The 19,192-nt window shown below is 45.7% G+C and overlaps 1 protein-coding gene across 1 annotated transcript in view; it reads right to left on the bottom strand.

Annotated features, from left to right (window-relative positions):
* Positions 1–19,192, bottom strand: part of LOC124544719 (uncharacterized protein CG3556-like) — a 113,926-nt gene that overhangs the window by 58,736 nt on the left and 35,998 nt on the right. The window contains exon 4 of the mRNA XM_047123364.1: positions 1,530–1,690. Coding sequence (XP_046979320.1) covers positions 1,530–1,690 — 161 coding nt within the window. The remainder of the gene's footprint in view (positions 1–1,529; positions 1,691–19,192) is intronic.

The following is a 19,192-nucleotide window of genomic DNA, read 5'->3' as shown; positions in this document are numbered from 1 at the left end:
AGCAAAATCAGAAATGTATCAAAGATTGCATCTAGCTAAACATCCGATAAGGATGCAAATTACACAACTGGGCATTAAAATTGCTACACTAAGAAGAAATGCAGGTGATAAACCGGTATTCATTAGACAAATCTATTATACTAGAACTAACATGTGATTACATTTTCACGCAATTTGGGTGCATAGATCCTGAGAAATCAGTACCCAGAACAACCACCTCTGGCTGTAATAACGGCCTTGATACACCTGGGCATTGAGTCAAACAGAGCTTGGATGGCGTGTACAGGCACAGCTGCCCATGCAGCTTCAACACGATACCACAGTTCATCAAGAGTAGTGACTGTCGTATTGTGACAAGCCAGTTGCTCGACCACCATTGACCAGACGTTTTCAATTGGTGAGAGATCTGGAGAATGTGCTGGCCAGGGCAGCAGTCGAACATTTTCTGTATCCAGAAAGGTCCGTGCAGGACCTACAACATGCGGTCGTGCATTATCCTGCTGAAATGTAGGGTTTCGCAGGGATCGAATGAAGGGTAGAAACACGGGTCGTAACACATCTGAAATTTAACGTCCAGTGTTCAAGTACTGTCAGTGAGAACAAGAGGTGACCGAGACGTGTAACCAATGGCACCCCATACCATCACGCCGGATGATACGCCAGTATGTCGACGACGAATACGCGCTCCCAATGTGCGTTCACCGCGATGTCGCCAAACACGGATGCGACCATCATGATGCTGTAAACAGAACCTGGATTCATCCGAAAAAAGACGTTTTGCCATTCGTGCACCCAGGTTCGTCGTTGAATACACCATCGCAGGCGCTCCTGTCTGTGATGCAGCGTCAAGGGTAACCGCAGCCACAGTCTCGAAACTGATAGTCCATGCTGCTGCAAACGTCGTCGAACTGTTCGTGGAGATGGTTGTTGTCTTGCAAACGTTCCCATATATTGACTCTGGGATCGAGACGTGGCTGCACGATGCGCTACAGCCATGCGGATAAGAGGAATGTCATCTCGACTGCTAGTGATACGATGTCGTTGGGATCCAGCGCGGCGTTCCGTATTACCCTCCTGAACCCACCGATTCCATATTCTGCTAACAGTCATTGGATCTCGACCAACGCGAGCAGCAATGTCGCGATACGATAAACCGCAATCGCGATAGGCTACAATCCGACCTTTATCGAAGTCAGAAACGTGATTGTACGCGTTTCTCCTCCTTACACGATGCATCACAACAACGTTTCGCCAAGCAACGCCGGTCAACTACTGTTTGTGTATGAGAAATCGGTTGGAAACTTTCCTCATGTCAGCACGTTGTAGGTGTCGCCACCGGCCCCAACCTTGTGTGAATGCTCTGAAAAGCTAATCATTTGCATATCACAGCATCTTCTTCCTGTCGCTTAAATTTCGCGTCTGTAGCTCGTCATCTTCGTGGTGTGGCAATTTTAATGGCCAGTAGTGTACATATTGGCCAGGACAATTTTGCGATAGCAGGTGAGAGCTGCCAGAGGAGAGCTGTTTACCTGTATGGCGAGCGCGGTGGTGGAGGGCAGCCCGAAGCCGCCGGCGGGTGTCTGCCTGGAGGCGAGCGCCGTGGCGAGGCGGCGCACCAGCTGGCCCAGGTTGCGGTGATGGTGGTCCGGCGCCGTGCACGACAGCGCCAGCAGCGTCAGCGACAGCGTGTCTGCGGGAACACGGAACAGCAGCTTCAGCAGCGGTACTGGCAATTCTGAGGTTGAGAGCGCTGCGGCGACGTGACTGCACGTCGGCCATTCACTCAGCGCGTCGGTAGAGTGCGTACGAAAATTATTTGGCCCCTAGCTGGGTAGGCTGCGCGGCAGAGCAGGGGCAGTTGTAACGGTGGGGACAGCGCAGCAGAGGTGGTGCAGATCTTCTACTGAAGATTTCACTCAAACAGCTCTTAGGTAAACGATGATAACAGTTTATTCCAAGTTGACTAGTAATTCAACAAGTCAATAGGTTCTGTGTGGTATACCGAGACACTGAACACAGTAGTCACATATGGTGTGACAATTATTCAACTATATGAAAGATAGTCTCTGTAGTCCATCTTCTTAGAGATGGTTGCGGGAATCGGGTGTTTGATACAGGATGTCAAATTAAACACACGGCGAAATACTGAGACGGCCTACTCACCTGAAGATGCCGGCCAAGTGGACCGCCGAAATGCTGTGTTCAGATGACGAGTTGTTCGGGCTGGTGACCTGATACGAATACAGCCAATTGTTTCGCAGGGAAAGTTTAGGCACCAAGAGCTTGTACTGGGAGGAGATTTCTGGAACTTGTAAGGAAGCTTGATGATAAACTTCGTTAAGGGGGGTAGGACGTCAAACTGGCCGACTTGGAGCAGGAGAGGCACCACAGGACATTTTAATTTCCACTGTCTATACTTTTAAAAATAAATTCATAAAACTTTATCAGCATGACCAGGAAGGGTTCAGAATTCACGCTTATAGCGGTGGAAGTTAAAAAATATAAGAACATATATTTTTTTACATTTGAAATGTCATCATTTTTTCACTTATTATTGACGCATTCGTTGCTATAGGTACACTTTTCTTCATAAGTAAGGGATATTCTTCGATGAATTTTGCACGGAAACCATACTTACAGGTGTATCAGACTCTAGAATTTTCCAAATCTATTTAAAACTGTGCCAAAAATTGAGAAAATTAACCATAAAATTTGAGTTTTTTCTAAACATAAAGTTTAAAATGTAACAGTTCATTCATTTTTTCATTAATTAAATAAATTCTAGAGTTTCATACACCTGTAAGTATGGTTTGTATACCGAGCAAAATTCATCGAAGAATATCCCTTACTTATGAAGAAAAGTGTACCTATAGCAACGAATGCGTCAATAATAAGTGAAAAAATGATGACATTTCAAATGTAAAAAAATATATGTTCTTATATTTTTTAACTTCCACCGCTATAAGCGTGAATTCTGAACCCTTCCTGGTCATGCTGATAAAGTTTTATGAATTTATTTTTAAAAGTATAGACAGTGGAAATTAAAATGTCGTGTGGTGCCTCTCCTGCTCCAAGTCGGCCCGTTTGACGTCCTACTCCCCTTACGAAGATGGGTAAGTTGTTGAGCGCCCTCGCTTTTCTGCTGAGATGCCGGAATGAAAGTATAGTTCCTAAATTTACTAGAATTGTTCATTACATTGGACAAGGACGGCCAACAACATTAAGAAGATTGCTGGTTTTGCCTTAGTAAGGGAGTGCATTCGTTTTACGCGTAGACAACTGGATTTCATATCCAAGGACTTATTTTATTTGCATTTGAATGTATCGGCGTTGCATCCTGGGCAATATCGGACTCAAACGCCACCAGTAGGCAATCTTCGAACTTTCAACAGCTTTCTTCTCAGTTTACAGTAACGGATGAAGGCACCCGCCGACATGTTGTGATCAATCTCACAACCAGAGAACTGGACGATGCTGCGCTGGCGGTATTGGAAAAGCGATTGAATTATGCCCGTACACCCAGGAATGCTCCCATTACGGAATTCATTTCCGCCGTTGAACATGCGGTGTCGAGGCTTCCCGATGATTTAGCTGGGGAGATTAGGGTAGAGGTCTCTCAAAAGTTGCATCGGGTGCCACCTCTGCAACGTAACATCTCCTGGCTTGAAAGAGCCAAGATCAGGTCCATCAGAGAAGACCAGGATTTAGTAATTCTTCCAGCAGACAAAGTAATGCAACGGATCTTCTTTCGCGGGACGATTATGTGGGTAAAATGGATCTTTTGCTTGCAACTCGGCATACCGAAGATAGAAGAACGATCCAACTGAACGTATAAAATGAAAGACGCTAGCACTTTTGAAGAACAGTTCATTATCTGACGATGTTCTTAAGAAACTTCGACCTGGTGCTGCAGTCCCACCGAGATTATTTGGTTTGCCTAAGGTGCACAAGCAAGGAGTTCCGCTTCGCCCTATTGTTAGCAATTTGGGCGCTTCTACTTACAACTTAGCCAAGTAATTATCTTCCATTCTCTGTCCCCACATCGGAAAATGCGAACACCATATTTCCAATTCTCTGGTTTTTATTCAGTGTTATAAGTCTTTGTGTATCAGTTCCACTGATTTGCTCGTTAATTTTGATGTTGTGTCTATGTTTACCAGAGTTCCTCTTGAAGATTATTTGCAGTTAATTGTTGAAAAATTGGACGAAGAAACAACTTTGCTTTGTCGCAATGTGTTGAAGTCGACGTATTTTTTTATTTAATGATAAATACTTTGAACAATGTGACGGAGTGGCTACGGGGAGTCCATTATCCCTCATAGTCGCCAATTTGTTTATAGAAGATTTTGAGGCACTGTGGACAGCGTTCTTAAAACCAACTTTCTGCTGGATGTACGTCGACGATACGTTTATGGTATGGCCACATGGGAGGAATGCTCTAGATCGTTACTAGATCATTTTAATTGTCTGCATCCCAATATTAAGTTCACGATATAAATCGAAAGGGATGGGAAACTTTCGTTTTTAGATATCTTCTGGAGGGATGATGGGACATTAAGACATAGTGTTTATCTTAAGCCCACGCGTACGGACCGATCTCTTCATGCATCAAATTGTCATCCATCTTACTAACGCAATGGGGACCTATGTATATTGGTAAAAAGAGCGTGCGCCATCTCAGATGCAGATAGTTTGAAACAAGAACTGGACCATCTCAAAGCTGTGTTCAAGCAGAATGGTTATACTGCCAATCAGATCCATTGTGATCTACAGATTGGACGTTCGCGGAAACCAACGGAAGATACAAGCAAATCGGTGGCATTCCTAGAATTTTAAGGAATTTAATGTTAGAAGGGTATTCTGTCCGCCAGCTAAGACCAGTGCCCTGTTGGGCTCAGTGAAGTATGATTTGGGTTTCAGAAAGCCCGGAGTCTACAAGATTCCCTGCCATTGCGGGAAAGTCTGTATTGGACAAACGATTCGCACGGTCCAGGATCGTTGCGTGGAGCATCATCACCTAACGCGTTTATTTCAGCCAGAACAATCTGCAGAGTCGGAACATTGTCTTACTGAAGGACGTAAAATCTTGTACGATGAGACGCAAGTGGTTGCCCCAGCGTCGCGGTATTGGGACTGTGTAGTGAAACAAGCCATTGAAATCTGGCTTTCTGACAATATTAAAATCAGAGATAAGGGATAACCGTTAAGTAAGAATTGGAACACTGTTCTGTTTGACATTAAGAAACAACGGCCCTTGTCTCGGTCTTCAAAAACTGTCAATAGTGTTTGATATCGATTTATCATTTCTGCGAGCTTTCACCACTGGTGCGCCGTTGTGCCTGTCGTTAGAGTGCAGTTACGTTCGCACACGCGCTTTGGATCCACGGTCGGTGTGTATAGGAGCCGCCGCCGCGTGTTTGATGTCATTTCCGGAGAGATAGTGCGACGGCCTACTCACCTGAAAATGGCGGCCAGGTGGACCGCCGAAATAGTGCGACCAGAGGACGAGATGTTCTGGCTGGAGATCCGATATGAAAACAGCTACTGTTAATGATATCTTATAACTTACCCCAATTATGCAAATGCGTAGCTGATATGGTTTTTGGATGCTGATCTGATCCTAGACTGAAATCGATTATCTCTGACCAAATAGACGATTACAGCTATGTTGCATGATGCAGTACTGTACAACAACACCTTCGTAAGAAAAAACGATTACTCTGAAATTGCAATACAAGGGGCGATTAGTTCCGCATGCCTTGTAAATCATTTTCTTTTTTTTTATTACTTAACTAAGATTCTATTACAGCTGAAATTGCAATAGTATCCTAAAGCACGCTGTTATCAAACAAACAATTGAAGAGAATTCGGACCGACATCTTATTAAAAGCTCATGCATGGTATAAAAATAACGGTGTAAATCCTTCACTTGTGTTATTACAAACCGATACTATTTCAAATTTAACCAGCTGTCAACGATCTTTAAAATAATTATTTTATTTCCGGGAGAAATCTGTAGTTACTTGTATGTCACAATAGATAAGAAAGTTTCACACATTAACTACATGCAAAATACTATTTTGGGTGATATTATTTACCAGCAACTAGCTTCAGTAGCTCAAACCGATTATGAAATATGAGGGATGTTATAAATATTTCACATTTACTCTATCATTAGTGCATGCAAGCTGAAGTGAGTGTACTACACACAATCCATTTTCTCAAAATTGGTGATAGATATAGATCTCGTATTAAGTTTAAAGACAAATTCAATATATTGGCGACATTTCACAGTGTGCTACGTATCACCTAACATGCACTAAACATGTATTACAGTGACACATACTTTTCATTGCCAACTACTCAAATTTTGTACAGTAGCTTATTGAACATGGAAGTATCATTATAACTATGATCTTCAATGAAATGAAAGGCAGTTCGTAATGAAGCTGACGAATGACGCTATGAGATTCAAGGGAAGCAAATTGTTTCATCAAATAGTTTCTGTAATATCGTTTGCGGAAGTTTTCAGTCCAGCCAGCATGTGCACGTATTCCTTTCCGCAGTGTAGCCAAGACGTGAAGAGAATGTTTCTTTCATTACAGAGGAAGCACACAGCTCAGGACATAAGAGCGAACTGAGATGGCTGCTCCTTTGGTACAGGGGCTGGTCTCACCCAGCGCTCACTGTGAGATTGCACTTCTTTGTGTGGGCGAAGTTATCTTGCATTAGCACTATGACAGATTTATGGGTATAATCTTCCAGTCACAAATGTTACCACTGCGTCCACGATACAACTGTGTGTTATGTCTCACAAAATATTACACAGTCTTTGCATTGTTGTGAGGCAAGCTACCCTGCAACGTGTGGAAACACTTGACACAACGGTATCCGGGCGGTAGATGCCATAAGCCTTTTCACGCCAGCGTCCACCGAAATATTTAGTCTATGTGCCTCAAGGCATAACAAAGGCCAAAAAGTTGCAGCGTATAAAAACCTAGCCATTTAATACTAAGGTCACACTGTTAGTGCTGCAACTGTATCATCACGGGGCAGTGTGACTTGGACGCTATCTGGGATGGTGTTCGTGGACCACTGTTCGACTCTGCATCTGTATAATGTGCCTTGAGTCTACGGGAAATGGCCTTGGGAAGCAGCTTGCTGGCATCTACCTAGGGGGCATTGGGTTGCTGCCATTACGTCACCAGCCCGCCACCTTCTGGACTGAGTTAGATGAGCGAGTTGCACCACATCCTCGCCAAGGCTGTACAGAGCGGTAGTCACTGTTGATAGAGGCAGTTGCGTCATGGGCCACTGACCAGCAGACGTTGCAATCTGTCAGCATTGTAGGGCAACAACACTCAGGAGGTCACTGAATGTCGCTGACAAGCTGCCACTTCCTGTACCGAGTTTCCGCGGAGTGCCGTAATAAAGCATTTTGAATTGCAGGCTATTGAACTGGTGCTGCTTAGCGTCCTGTAACCCATCTCCACCAGCCACTTACAACTGGTGTCAGAGTAGTGGCGTCGCCTTTTCAGCATATTGTCTGAACCCACGGCCTATTATCGTAAGTTAAAAAAGTTAATTGTTGTTGTCAAGGTGTCTTTGTCATGGGAAAAAGATTGATTACTGTGTTTTTTGTAAGGAGAATTTGGTTAAAAGTAAGAAGCTGGTGGATTTATCATGCTTGAGGTAATGAGGGACACAATTGGATAGTAGCTGTCAGAAGTACATAAACTTAGGTCATTCAGCGCTGTGTTCAGAATCGATAGTAGTAGTGTGTTTCGTGTGTAAGCATAATGACCACATGGCTAGACAGCGCAGGGAATCACAATGACTGATGATTGGGTGTAAGAATTAAGTTGACGTTTTTTATTATGTGTGTTTCGTAATTCTTGGTGTTCCAAAATGAGTAACAAGAAGGGAAAGGCTTTCCGGAGTCAGGGACACAAGGAGCATCAGAGAGGCACTGTGTATAGTATTGGATGGCTATCAAAACTGACAATATGAAGTTCCGTGGTCAGTCGGTGCACAATGAAATGTAGATTTTTCAGCCATGAGTTCAGTTGCTCCTTTATCTAGTAAGTCAACTGAGGATGTGGAGGCGTTTGTGGAAGATCTTAGGAATTTGGCTGGAAAATTACATTAATTGGTGAAGCAATAGCATATGCAGGTTATATAGAGGCCCTCAAGAGAGCTGGAACAATTGAAGAATTTAAGAAGGGATTCGTTCAAAGTTACACGAAGGAGAAAAGCGACAGGCATTTTAAGGAATACTTGGGCACGGTAACAAAGAGGCATAGGGAATCAGTAGAAGAACTTGCGGCGGGAATCAGATCAGATCAGATCAGTGGCTGTTGGGGAAGAATGCTATAGTGAATGAAGTAATTTTATGGGAGGCTGAGCAGACGGCATTTCGCACAGTTTTAATGGGGTTTCCTTCGGATATATCGAGGAGAGCGTGAAAAGGAGTTGGAGCTGACTTCCGCACAGCAATTAAATTTGCAGTGGAATGCGAGGAAATTGATATTCTGACAGGGTTGAAAGTCAGATTGGCAGTATTTCTGGCAAATATAAAGTATTATGAGTGTGTATAGACGGGGTATGTATGGAAGCAATGATGCCTGTCATGGAACAGTGGGAATTGAGGTGGAGGTCAGCATGATGGTAATGGTACTTTCAGATGGTGACGAGGGAAGAAGTTGGCGTTAAACGCCAAAGGGAACCCAAGGTCCAGCTATGGGCGTTCCCAGTAAAATAAGATACAATAAAGTTGTATTCAGAAGTGGAAGGGTAGTGGGGAAGAAGAATTACAGAATTTTTTCATTGTATTTAAGATCAGAAAGTACGTCAAAATCATCTATTCATTCACTCAGTGACCGTACTGGCAATGAAGATAACAGAGAGAAGGCCGAAATACTTAATTCGGTTTTCCGAAGTTGTTTCACCACAGAAGATCGTAACACGGTCTCTCCTCTCAACCGTCGTAAGGAAGTCGAAATAGCAGATATTGAAATATCTTAGTACTGGAAAGACGTCAGGGATGAGACAGTTATAATGTTCTAGAAAGATTACGTGAAAGAATTTGCTCCCCTTCTAGCAGTAATTTATCGCAGGTCCTTGAGCAACGAAGGGTACCTGGCGACTGGAAGAAGGCGCATGTCATTCCCGTTTTTAAGAAGTGCCGTAGCACAGATGCGCAAAATTGTAGACCTATATCGTTGACGCCAATCTGTTGTAGAGTTATGGTACATGTTCCATGCTGAAGAATCATGACGTTTTTAGAGAATGAAAATGTGTATAAAAACCATCATGGATTCCGCAAACAGAGATCCTGCGAAACGCAGCTCGCTCTGTTCCTCCACGAGATCCACAGCGCATTAAATAGCGGCGCTCTGGTTGATGCCGTTTTCTTTGACTTCAGGAAGGCATTTGCTCCGTCCTTCACTGACATTTAGTGAAAAAATACGAGCTTGTCGAGTGTCGGAATAGATTTGCGAAGGGATTCAAGACTTCCTTGCAGACAGGACTCAACATGTCGACAGATGTAATTGTCATTTCCAGAGTAGCACAAGTAAACGTGAGAGGACTGTTACTGTTTACAATATATAAGAGTATAAAAGATCTAGTAGAAACCGTCGATGCTCTTCAAAGCTGTTCGCATATGACACAGTTGTATAAAAGAAAGAAGTAATGCCAGAAGATAGTAAAGATTTTATTTCTACAAGTCCGTCTTGATCACATAGATTTCTTTACAGTTTATGACCGGTTTCGGCTTATCGCCATCTTCAGATCGTTAAAATATTCTGATATATCATCAAGTTAAACATGTCTTGTGATCAAGACGGACTTGTGAAAATAAAAGTGCTCAAAATAAAATGATCGCAGACTCATATACAGACTTCATGTCTTCAATTGATAGTAAAGAGTTTCTGAATGACCTCCAGAGAATAGATGAATGGTGCAGGCTCTGCAGCTGACCCTGAACGTAAAAAAATTTAATATATTGCACATACATAGGAAAAGAAATCCACTACAGTGCAGCTACACTATTTATGACAAATCGCTGGAAAAAGTATCTAACGTGAAATATCTAGGAGTAACTATCCAGCGTGACATTCAGTGACAGACCACATAAAACAAATAGTAGGAAAAGCAGATGACAGACTCAGATTCATAGGAAGAATCTTAAGGAATGTAACCCATCAACGAAGGAAGAGGCTTATAAGGCGCTTGTTCGACCGAGTCTTTTGTTCATCTATGTGGGATCCTTATCAGGTAGGACCGATAGAAGAGAGAGAAAAGATCCAACAAAGAGTAGCGCGTTTCGTCAAGGGATCATTTAGCTGGGATAAGAGCATTATGGAGATGCTCAACACTGCTGGGGGATTCTTCCAGTAATTATTCATCTTGGTTTTCCTCTGATCTCTCTCTATTTGACATGAAATATGACCGTCAGTATCCTAAGACAAATTATGTCAGGTGTTTGTGCAACTTCACAGAATTTTAACTTACCTGTTGTACCGTACATTCTGGATGATGGTTAGTATCTGAAACTGGTAGTTGTCTAATTGGACAAATAAACCACTGGATAAAATCTTCTTGGTTTCCAAGCCGCGTCAATTCCAAAAAAATTCTCGGCTTCTCACGGCTAGCTCCACCATGTCGTCAGGAGTAAAACAACTGACTGCTGGGACTGGTTTTCTTTTTGTTTTTATTGTGATTTCATTCCCCTGCCTCATACGGACAGGGGAGGCTGGCAGTGGCATAATCCGCCGCTCTTCAGCTGACATTAAAAGTTGGAGACAATGGAGGTTAAAATATACACTGACATGGAGATGTTCATTTTGGGACTGTTAAAGAAGTCGACATAAAGTTAAAAAAACACAGTTGAGGAGTCGTGGAGCACATAAAATACACTGAAATCACATGCCCAAGTTAAAAGTTGGCCACAGTATTAAAACACTCGAGAACAAAGACACTTTAAAACCAGTGTAAGAGATGGAGCACACACAACGAAGCATAACAACTGCCAGGAGAGACCTCCCGAGGGCGAGAAGGCCTGAGAGGAGAGAAAGAGAGGGGAGGGAGAGGCCCAGAGGGGGAGGGGGCTGGAAGGGTGTGATGAAAAGAAAAGAGGGGGGAGGGTCGGAGGGCGCAACAACGGGCAGGAAACGAATGGGGTGGGAGATGGAGAGGCAAGGCAAGGCAGGAGGGAACACAGGACACAGAAGTGATGTGCGGGAAAGGGAGGGGGTGGTGGATGAGGGAGGAAAACGGCTCAGGGGAAGGGTAGGACAGGGGAGAGAAAGCCCTTAGTAGTGGGAGTGGGGAAGGTAGGGTTAGAGTTGGTAAGAGGCGACATATCAGGATGAAGCTCAACATGTGGGAGGGGTAGGTGCTGGAAGTTGCCTTGGGAAAGGAGGTGGACACTGTGGTAAAGGCACAGGAACGGGCTGGGGGTAGAGAGGACAGAAGACACCAGGTGGTGGTGGTGGTGGGATCGAGTCTGTGCACAATGTACAAAGTGCGGATGTGTTTGAGGAAAAGGAGAATATGTGGGAAGGGTATGAGGTCGAGGAGGATCCGTGTGGGGGACGGGAGGTGGATACAGAAGACGATACAGAGTGCATAGCTTTCAAGAAGTTGGAAGGCTTCATAGCATATGGGAGGGGCAGATATCCAGGCGACTCTGGCATAACGAAGGGTGGGATTTACAGGTGTGTGGGATAGTGGAAGGATGCTGGAACTGGCAGTATTTCCTGCTTATATACCTACCGCTGGCACCAATTACAGGGGGCAGAAACGACGCATGCACGAAAGGTGAGTTGGGCAGTTCATAAGCAGCTCCAGCCTGTGGCGGGACCAAATGATATCAGGTGGCGCGAGGGGCCGGCGCCACATTTGAAATCGCCGCACCCGCCTCCCTGCAAGCGTTAAACATCCACAGTTACTTCCCTTCGACATCGAAAGCCCACCCCCACGCCTTACGTAATTTGTAGCCTTGATATCTGTTGAAATTGTTGCTGTTCATTCTGAACTGGGCAGCCTCCTTAATAACTGAGTCCCAGTATGTTGACTCATGAGCCAAGACTCTTGTGTTCTCAAACTTTATTTTGTGCCCGTTTTCGAGGCTATTCTCAGCTATGGCCGACTTGTCAAGCACTCTTTCCTCAATATGTCTCTTTTGCTCGGTACAACGTTCATCAAATGTGCAGATTGTCTGGCCTATATACCGGATGATCAAAAAGTCGGTATAAATTTGAAAACTTAATAAACCACGGAATAATGTAGATAGAAAGGTAAAAATTGACACACATGCATGGAATGACATGAGGTTTTATTAGAACCAAAAAAAGTTCACAAAATGTGCGACAGATGGCGCTGGACAGCAAAACGTCAGTGACTGCGGATGACAATTGTATATAAAAGCAGCTGTAATGAGAGAGAGAGAATCAGATGCGCCAGCAGTCGCAGCATGTTGACGTTACCTGAAAAGGCGCTTTTAGTGAAGCTGTATTATCAGAATGGGGAATGTACTCGTTCAGTGTAACGATCCTATCGCCATAGGAAGGGGATTCGTGCGGGTAAAGGTCCGTTGACAAATGCAGCTGTGGCGAGAATGATTTCGAAGTTCGAAGCCACGGGTTGTTTAGACGATAGACCCCGTAGTGGCCGACCGAGCACAAGGCGTAATGCTGCTGAGACAGTTCAGGAACAAATGGATACTGTAGCGGGTTCGTCAATGCAGTCGCACGTCGCACCGGCATTCCATACACTACTGTTTGGTTGGCACTTAGGCGTACCCTCTGATGCTATCTGTACAAAATCCATCGGCATCGTGAACTGTTACCTGGCAATTTAGTGAAGCGGAGGACATTTGCGGTATCGGTGTTTCAAAAGATGGCGGAAGATGACGATTGGTTGAGTAACGTGTTGTGGACCGACGAAGCTCATTGTGGCCAGACAGGGAGGTGGCCAATAGCAAACCTCACCTCGTGTGAGGGGAAGGAGGTTATTGTTGCGGTGAAGGAGATAGGGAGAAGTATGGACAACATGGTGAGGTTGGAGGAAGGTTTCAGTAAGGATGAAGGACTCGACCTGGTGCTGGGACAGAGTATGTATGAAAAGGTATTTAATGGCAGGGAGGGAGCGAATGTTTAGATAGAGGAGACGATACTGTTGACACGCCAGGAAGTGGATGGGGGGGAAGGGAGTGGGCTGGAGGAGGAGCTGGGACTGGAACTATGTCCCACTTATATACCTACGATTATGGCCGCTGGCACAATTAGTGAGAGCTGAAGCGACGCGTGTGCAAAAGGTGAGTTGCGCAGCTCCTAGCAACTCCAGCCTGTCACGGAACCAAGTGGCGCTAGGGGCCGGCGCCACGTTTGAAACTGCCGCACCCTCCTCCCTACAAGCCTTAAGCATTTGCCGTAGCTTCCTTTCGACATCCAAAGCCTGCCCCCACGCCATACTCAGTGTGTAGCTCTGGTCTCTGTTGAAGTTGTTGCTGTTCATTCTAATCTCAGCCCCATGTTGACGCATGAGCCAAATGAGCCAAGACTCTTGTGTTCTCAAACTTTGTTTTCTGCCCTTTCTCGAGGCAACGCTCAGCTATGACCGAGTTGTCAAGCTCCCTTTTCTTAATATGTCTCCTGTGATCGGTAAAAAGCTCCTCAACTGTGCAGATTGTCTGGCCTATATACACTCCTGGAAATGGAAAAAAGAACACATTGACACCGGTGTAATAGACCCACCATACTTGCTCCGGACACTGCGAGAGGGCTGTACAAGGATGATCACACGCACGGCACAGCGGACACACCAGGAACCGCGGTGTTGGCCGTCGAATGGCGCTAGCTGCGCAGCATTTGTGCACCGCCACCGTCAGTGTCAGCCAGTTTGCCGTGGCATACGGAGCTCCATCGCAGTCTTTAACACTGGTAGCATGCCGCGACAGCGTGGACGTGAACCGTATGTGCAGTTGACGGACTTTGAGCGAGGGCGTATAGTGGGCATGCGGGAGGCCGGGTGGACGTACCGCCGAATTGCTCAACACGTGGGGCGTGAGGTCTCCACAGTACATCGATGTTGTCGCCAGTGGTCGGCGGAAGGTGCACGTGCCCGTCGACCTGGGACCGGACCGCAGCGACGCACGGATGCACGCCAAGACCGTAGGATCCTACGCAGTGCCGTAGGGGACCGCACCGCCACTTCCCAGCAAATTAGGGACACTGTTGCTCCTGGGGTATTGGCGAGGACCATTCGCAACCGTCTCCATGAAGCTGGGCTACGGTCCCGCACACCGTTAGGCCGTCTTCCACTCACGCCCCAACATCGTGCAGCCCGCCTCCAGTGGTGTCGCGACAGGCGTGAATGGAGGGACGAATGGAGACGTGTCGTCTTCTGCCTTGGTGCCAATGATGGTCGTATGCGTGTTTGGCGCCGTGTAGGTGAACGCCACAATCAGGACTGCATACGACCGAGGCACACAGGGCCAACACCCGGCATCATGGTGTGGGGAGCGATCTCCTACACTGGCCGTACACCACTGGTGATCGTCGAGGGGACACTGAATAGTGCACGGTACATCCAAACCGTCATCGAACCCATCGTTCTACCATTCCTAGACCGGCAAGGGAACTTGCTGTTCCAACAGGACAATGCACGTCCGCATGTATCCCGTGCCACCCAACGTGCTCTAGAAGGTGTAAGTCAACTACCCTGGCCAGCAAGATCTCCGGATCTGTCCCCCATTGAGCATGTTTGGGACTGGATGAACGTCGTCTCACGCGGTCTGCACGTCCAGCACGAACGCTGGTCCAACTGAGGCGCCAGGTGGAAATGGCATGGCAAGCCGTTCCACAGGACTACATCCAGCATCTCTACGATCGTCTCCATGGGAGAATAGCAGCCTGCATTGCTGCGAAAGGTGGATATACACTGTACTAGTGCCGACATTGTGCATGCTCTGTTGCCTGTGTCTATGTGCCTGTGGTTCTGTCAGTGTGATCATGTGATGTATCTGACCCCAGGAATGTGTCAATAAAGTTTCCCCTTCCTGGGACAATGAATTCACGGTGTTCTTATTTCAATTTCCAGGAGTGTAGATGCTGCTACACTAGCAAGGGACAACCTGGGCACACGAAGAGCTATGTCGTCTTTAACACGTCACAACATATCTCGTATCTTGTGTGGGCGGCCGGAACACTGGTCTCAATCCATGTCTCTGCAGTAAACGTCCTAACTTGCTGCTCGTTGCACCACAGGATGGCAGGAAAGCCGATGGATGCCTTTTTCTGCCGATCCACAAGGCGTCCTTCTTCGGTGACACCTGAAAGCGTTTGCAATTTCTCATTTTCCTTTAGCCATTCTCCCTAAACAAGTGCCTCAAGTCCTGCAGTTCAGTCTGTAGGTGATCGTCATCAGAAAGCTAAGACACCGAAGTCCAGGAGGAATGACGTGGCTTACGCTTATTGCATGAGACCGAGAACATGATTGTCTTGCCAGCTGACAAATGAAATGCTACCGTGGTCTGAACACTGAAGACTGCCACCTGCTAAATTTATTAGAAGATGATGCGTACCGGAAGCTTAGTTGCGATCCGACACAACACATAGTCAGGAAGACAGGGAAGTTATTAAAGGAATCTGGGTTAACAGTTGAAGTCGTGAAGAAATTAATGCCTCGTGCCGCCAGACCTCCCGGGCCATATGGACTGCCAAAGATACACAAGGAACATGTTCCTCTTAGGTTCATTGTTAGTACAGTCAGCTGGCCCATCTACAGATTGGCAAAACATCTTGCAAGATTATTAGCGCCAAAACTAGGTCATTGTGAACGCCATGTTGCAAACTCGCAGAGATTTGTTCAAACGCTCAAGAAAATGCTAGTAGTTAGAAACGACTTAATGGTTAGTCTGGACGTGGTGTCCCTTTTTACGAGGGTGGTAGTACAAAACAAGCTTTTGGCCCAACAGTTTCTACATGGAATCGTCAAGTTGTTCCGTTATGTTCTAATGACAACGTACTTCCTGTACCGCGACGAATATTGTGAAATGATGGATGGCACAACAAGGGGCTCGCCATTGCCTCTTGCAGTCGCGAATTTCTCCATTGAGCACTTTGTGGAGTATGCTCTGAGCTCTGCGGTGTTGCGTCCGTCTTGCTTCCATAGATGCGTCGATGACATGTTTCTGATACGGCCTCACCTTGAAAATACACTGTAGCAGTTCGTGGATCACAAGAACGGTGTCCATTCCAACATTAAATTTACCATGGAGATGGAGAAGGATGGCAAGCTACCATTCTTAGATGTTTTAGTTGAGCGGAAGGTAGGAGGCCGGCTTGGTCATTCAGTGTACAGGAAACCGATGAACACTGATCGATTTTTGAATGCAGGTAGTTTTCACCACCCTGTACACAAGAAAACGGTCCTGAAGACGTTAATAAAAAATGGTTCAAATGGCTCTGAGCACTATGGTACTTAACATCTGTGGTCATCAGTCCCCTAGAACTCAGAACTACTTAAACCTAACTAACCTAAGGACATCACACACATCCATGCCCGAGGCAGGATTCGAACCTGCGACCGTAGCAGTCGCGCGGTTCCGGACTGAGCGTCTAGAACTGCTAGACCACCGCGGCCGGCAGTTGCCTGGTCATTGCAGTCTATGGTCTATGTCGATGGCCTTCCTTCCTCGGTCAGCATCACTCACGCCTGTGCGGCCTTGGTCAAATTTAGGCACAATTTCACTACGGCTGCACTAGACATTGTATTTGGTCCATACACTGGCAGAATTTGACGGTGAATCTGAGTGCAGTTTAGACGTCTTTCTCACAAGAATTGAACTGTCCCACGCACTTCGGAGTTCGTTTCTTATTTCTCTCCCACACTCTGCCGCGCATGATATCCACCGTGCAGCAGAACTGTTTGCAGGAAAAAGGGAACAGGCACTCTCTTCTGAGAATGCGCCACTCTTGTTGAGCTGTGGTCTTAGCGTGGGACGACATGCGTAACATACTTTCTAAAGTCTCTACATACCAAGTCGACAGTTGTGATAAACCGTGATAGAGATTTCAGTTTGAATTGGATTCGGGGTTCGGCACTCAGTTTATGATCTAGTCTGCCATATCATCCTCCAGAGCTGGAAAACATTAACAGAACGAGTGTTTCACGGAGTAACAATCATCAAAGGGCTTAGCGGGCCCTGAGAGTCGAACTGTTAATAGCAACGCTCAACAAACAATAATTTGCAGTCTGGCTGGACTCCTGGCATGGAGTACAAAACATGCAGAACCTGAAGAAGACGGCTCTGTCGGTCATTGAAACACTGCGCAGAAAATGGAAACAACGAATCGGCTGTACATATTCACTAATGTAAGCTGTCCGCGCTCTGCAGATCTCACTAAGTCAGCGCAGACCAATATTTCCGCTACAGCTATGAGCTGCTTAGCTCCTTGCGCGGTATCTGACTACGATTTTTTACAGAATCAGACGTAGCAGTTAATTGTTACCTTGTTTTTGAGAATAATCACACCAGCAATAAAGGACACGGAGGTTTTTTGCATTCATTAATTGCTGAGCGAGAGTAATTGCATTGAGAACATTTTAAAATGCCATTTCTTTGCCGTGAAGCACAGTCTTCATTTATCTAACAGACTTATTCTGAAGTTGAAATGGCTTAGATTTACATTCGTCTTTGCAAAGATGCAGTTATTAGTAAAAAGCATGAAAGACAAGAACCAGACTGGTGATATTTTTATCAAGCACTGTAACCGGAACGTCGTAACTTACCAAATACAAGGATATGACAGAAGTCGTGGGATACAGCCGTCCATAATTGCGAAAGCGTTGGCGGTGAAGGATTTTGTGCACGAACTGACCACGATTATGTCCCACAAATATTTGATGGGATTCATGTCGGGCAATCTGGGTGACCAAATCATTCGGTCGAATTGTCCAGAACGTTCTTCAAACCAATCACGAAGAATTGTGGCCCAGTGACATGGCGCATTGTCACCCATAAAAATTCCGTCAGTGTTTGGGAACATGAAATCCATGATAGGTTACAAATGGCCTCCATGTAGGCAAAAGTAACAGATGACCCAGTCCATTCAATATACAGAGCCCACACCATTATGGAGCCACCACCAGCTTGTACACTGTCTCGTTGACAATTGCAACCTGGGGTCTGCGCCGCATAAACCCTACCATCAACTCTTACCAACTGAAACTGCGTTTGATCTGACAAGGCCACGGTTTTCCAGTCGTCCAGGGTCCAACCGATATGCTCTCTGCCGTAGGAGAGGCACTGCAGGCGACGACGTGCTCGTAGCAGAGGCACTCGCATCGGTCGTCTGGTGCCACAGCGCGTTGAAGCCAGAGGTAATGCATGATATGTGATATTTTTGGCACATTCTTGACATTGTATATGTCTGAATATTAAATTGCCTAATGATTTTCAAAATGGAATGTCCCATGCCTCTAGCTGCAATTAGCATTCTGCGTTCAAAATCTGTCGTGTTTCCATAACCACTTTGGAAACCTTTTCCCATGAATCACCCGAGTACAAATGACAGCTTCGCCAATGCACTGTCCTTTTATATCTCGTGTACGCAATAGGCTTACAGGTAGTGATCTGTATGAGAGTGTTTCGCTATCCGATGACTTCCGTCATCTCACCCTAAAACGGTGTGCAAATCTTAAGGTCGAAAGTAACTATAATGTGATGTCACTGTCGAGTAGCACAGCTGGATGATTCTTCGACCACACCCTGAATGAACTTTTGAAAAATTTAGTAAAAAAATTTTGATCGCAACAAATGTTTATTTAGTTGTCAACTGGTTTCGGTCTATAATTTAGAGCATCTTCAGTCCAAAGGCGCCGTGATGTTTGGTTTGTGGGGCGCTCAACTGCGCGGTCATCAGCGCCTGTACCAAGTCCCAGTTTTTACACAGTCCATTTTCTTTCTACAATCTAATCTAGTCACTCTCACAACTGATGATGAAATGATGAGGACAAGACAAACACCCAGTTCCCGGGCAGAGAAAATCCTCAACCCTGCCGGGAATCGAACCCGGGACCCCGTGATCCAGAGGCAGCAATGCTAGTCCCTAGACCACGAGCTGCGGACCCGTAGGAACCGTGATGGTGGTGGATAAAGCAAGATTCGTAATAACACGGGCTT

The sequence above is a fragment of the Schistocerca americana genome, chromosome 8 (genome assembly GCF_021461395.2).
Source record: "Schistocerca americana isolate TAMUIC-IGC-003095 chromosome 8, iqSchAmer2.1, whole genome shotgun sequence".
In the NCBI taxonomy this organism is placed as follows: domain Eukaryota; kingdom Metazoa; phylum Arthropoda; class Insecta; order Orthoptera; family Acrididae; genus Schistocerca; species Schistocerca americana.
Note: the sequence above shows the minus strand (reverse complement) of the source record. Positions and strands in the feature narration are given on the sequence as shown.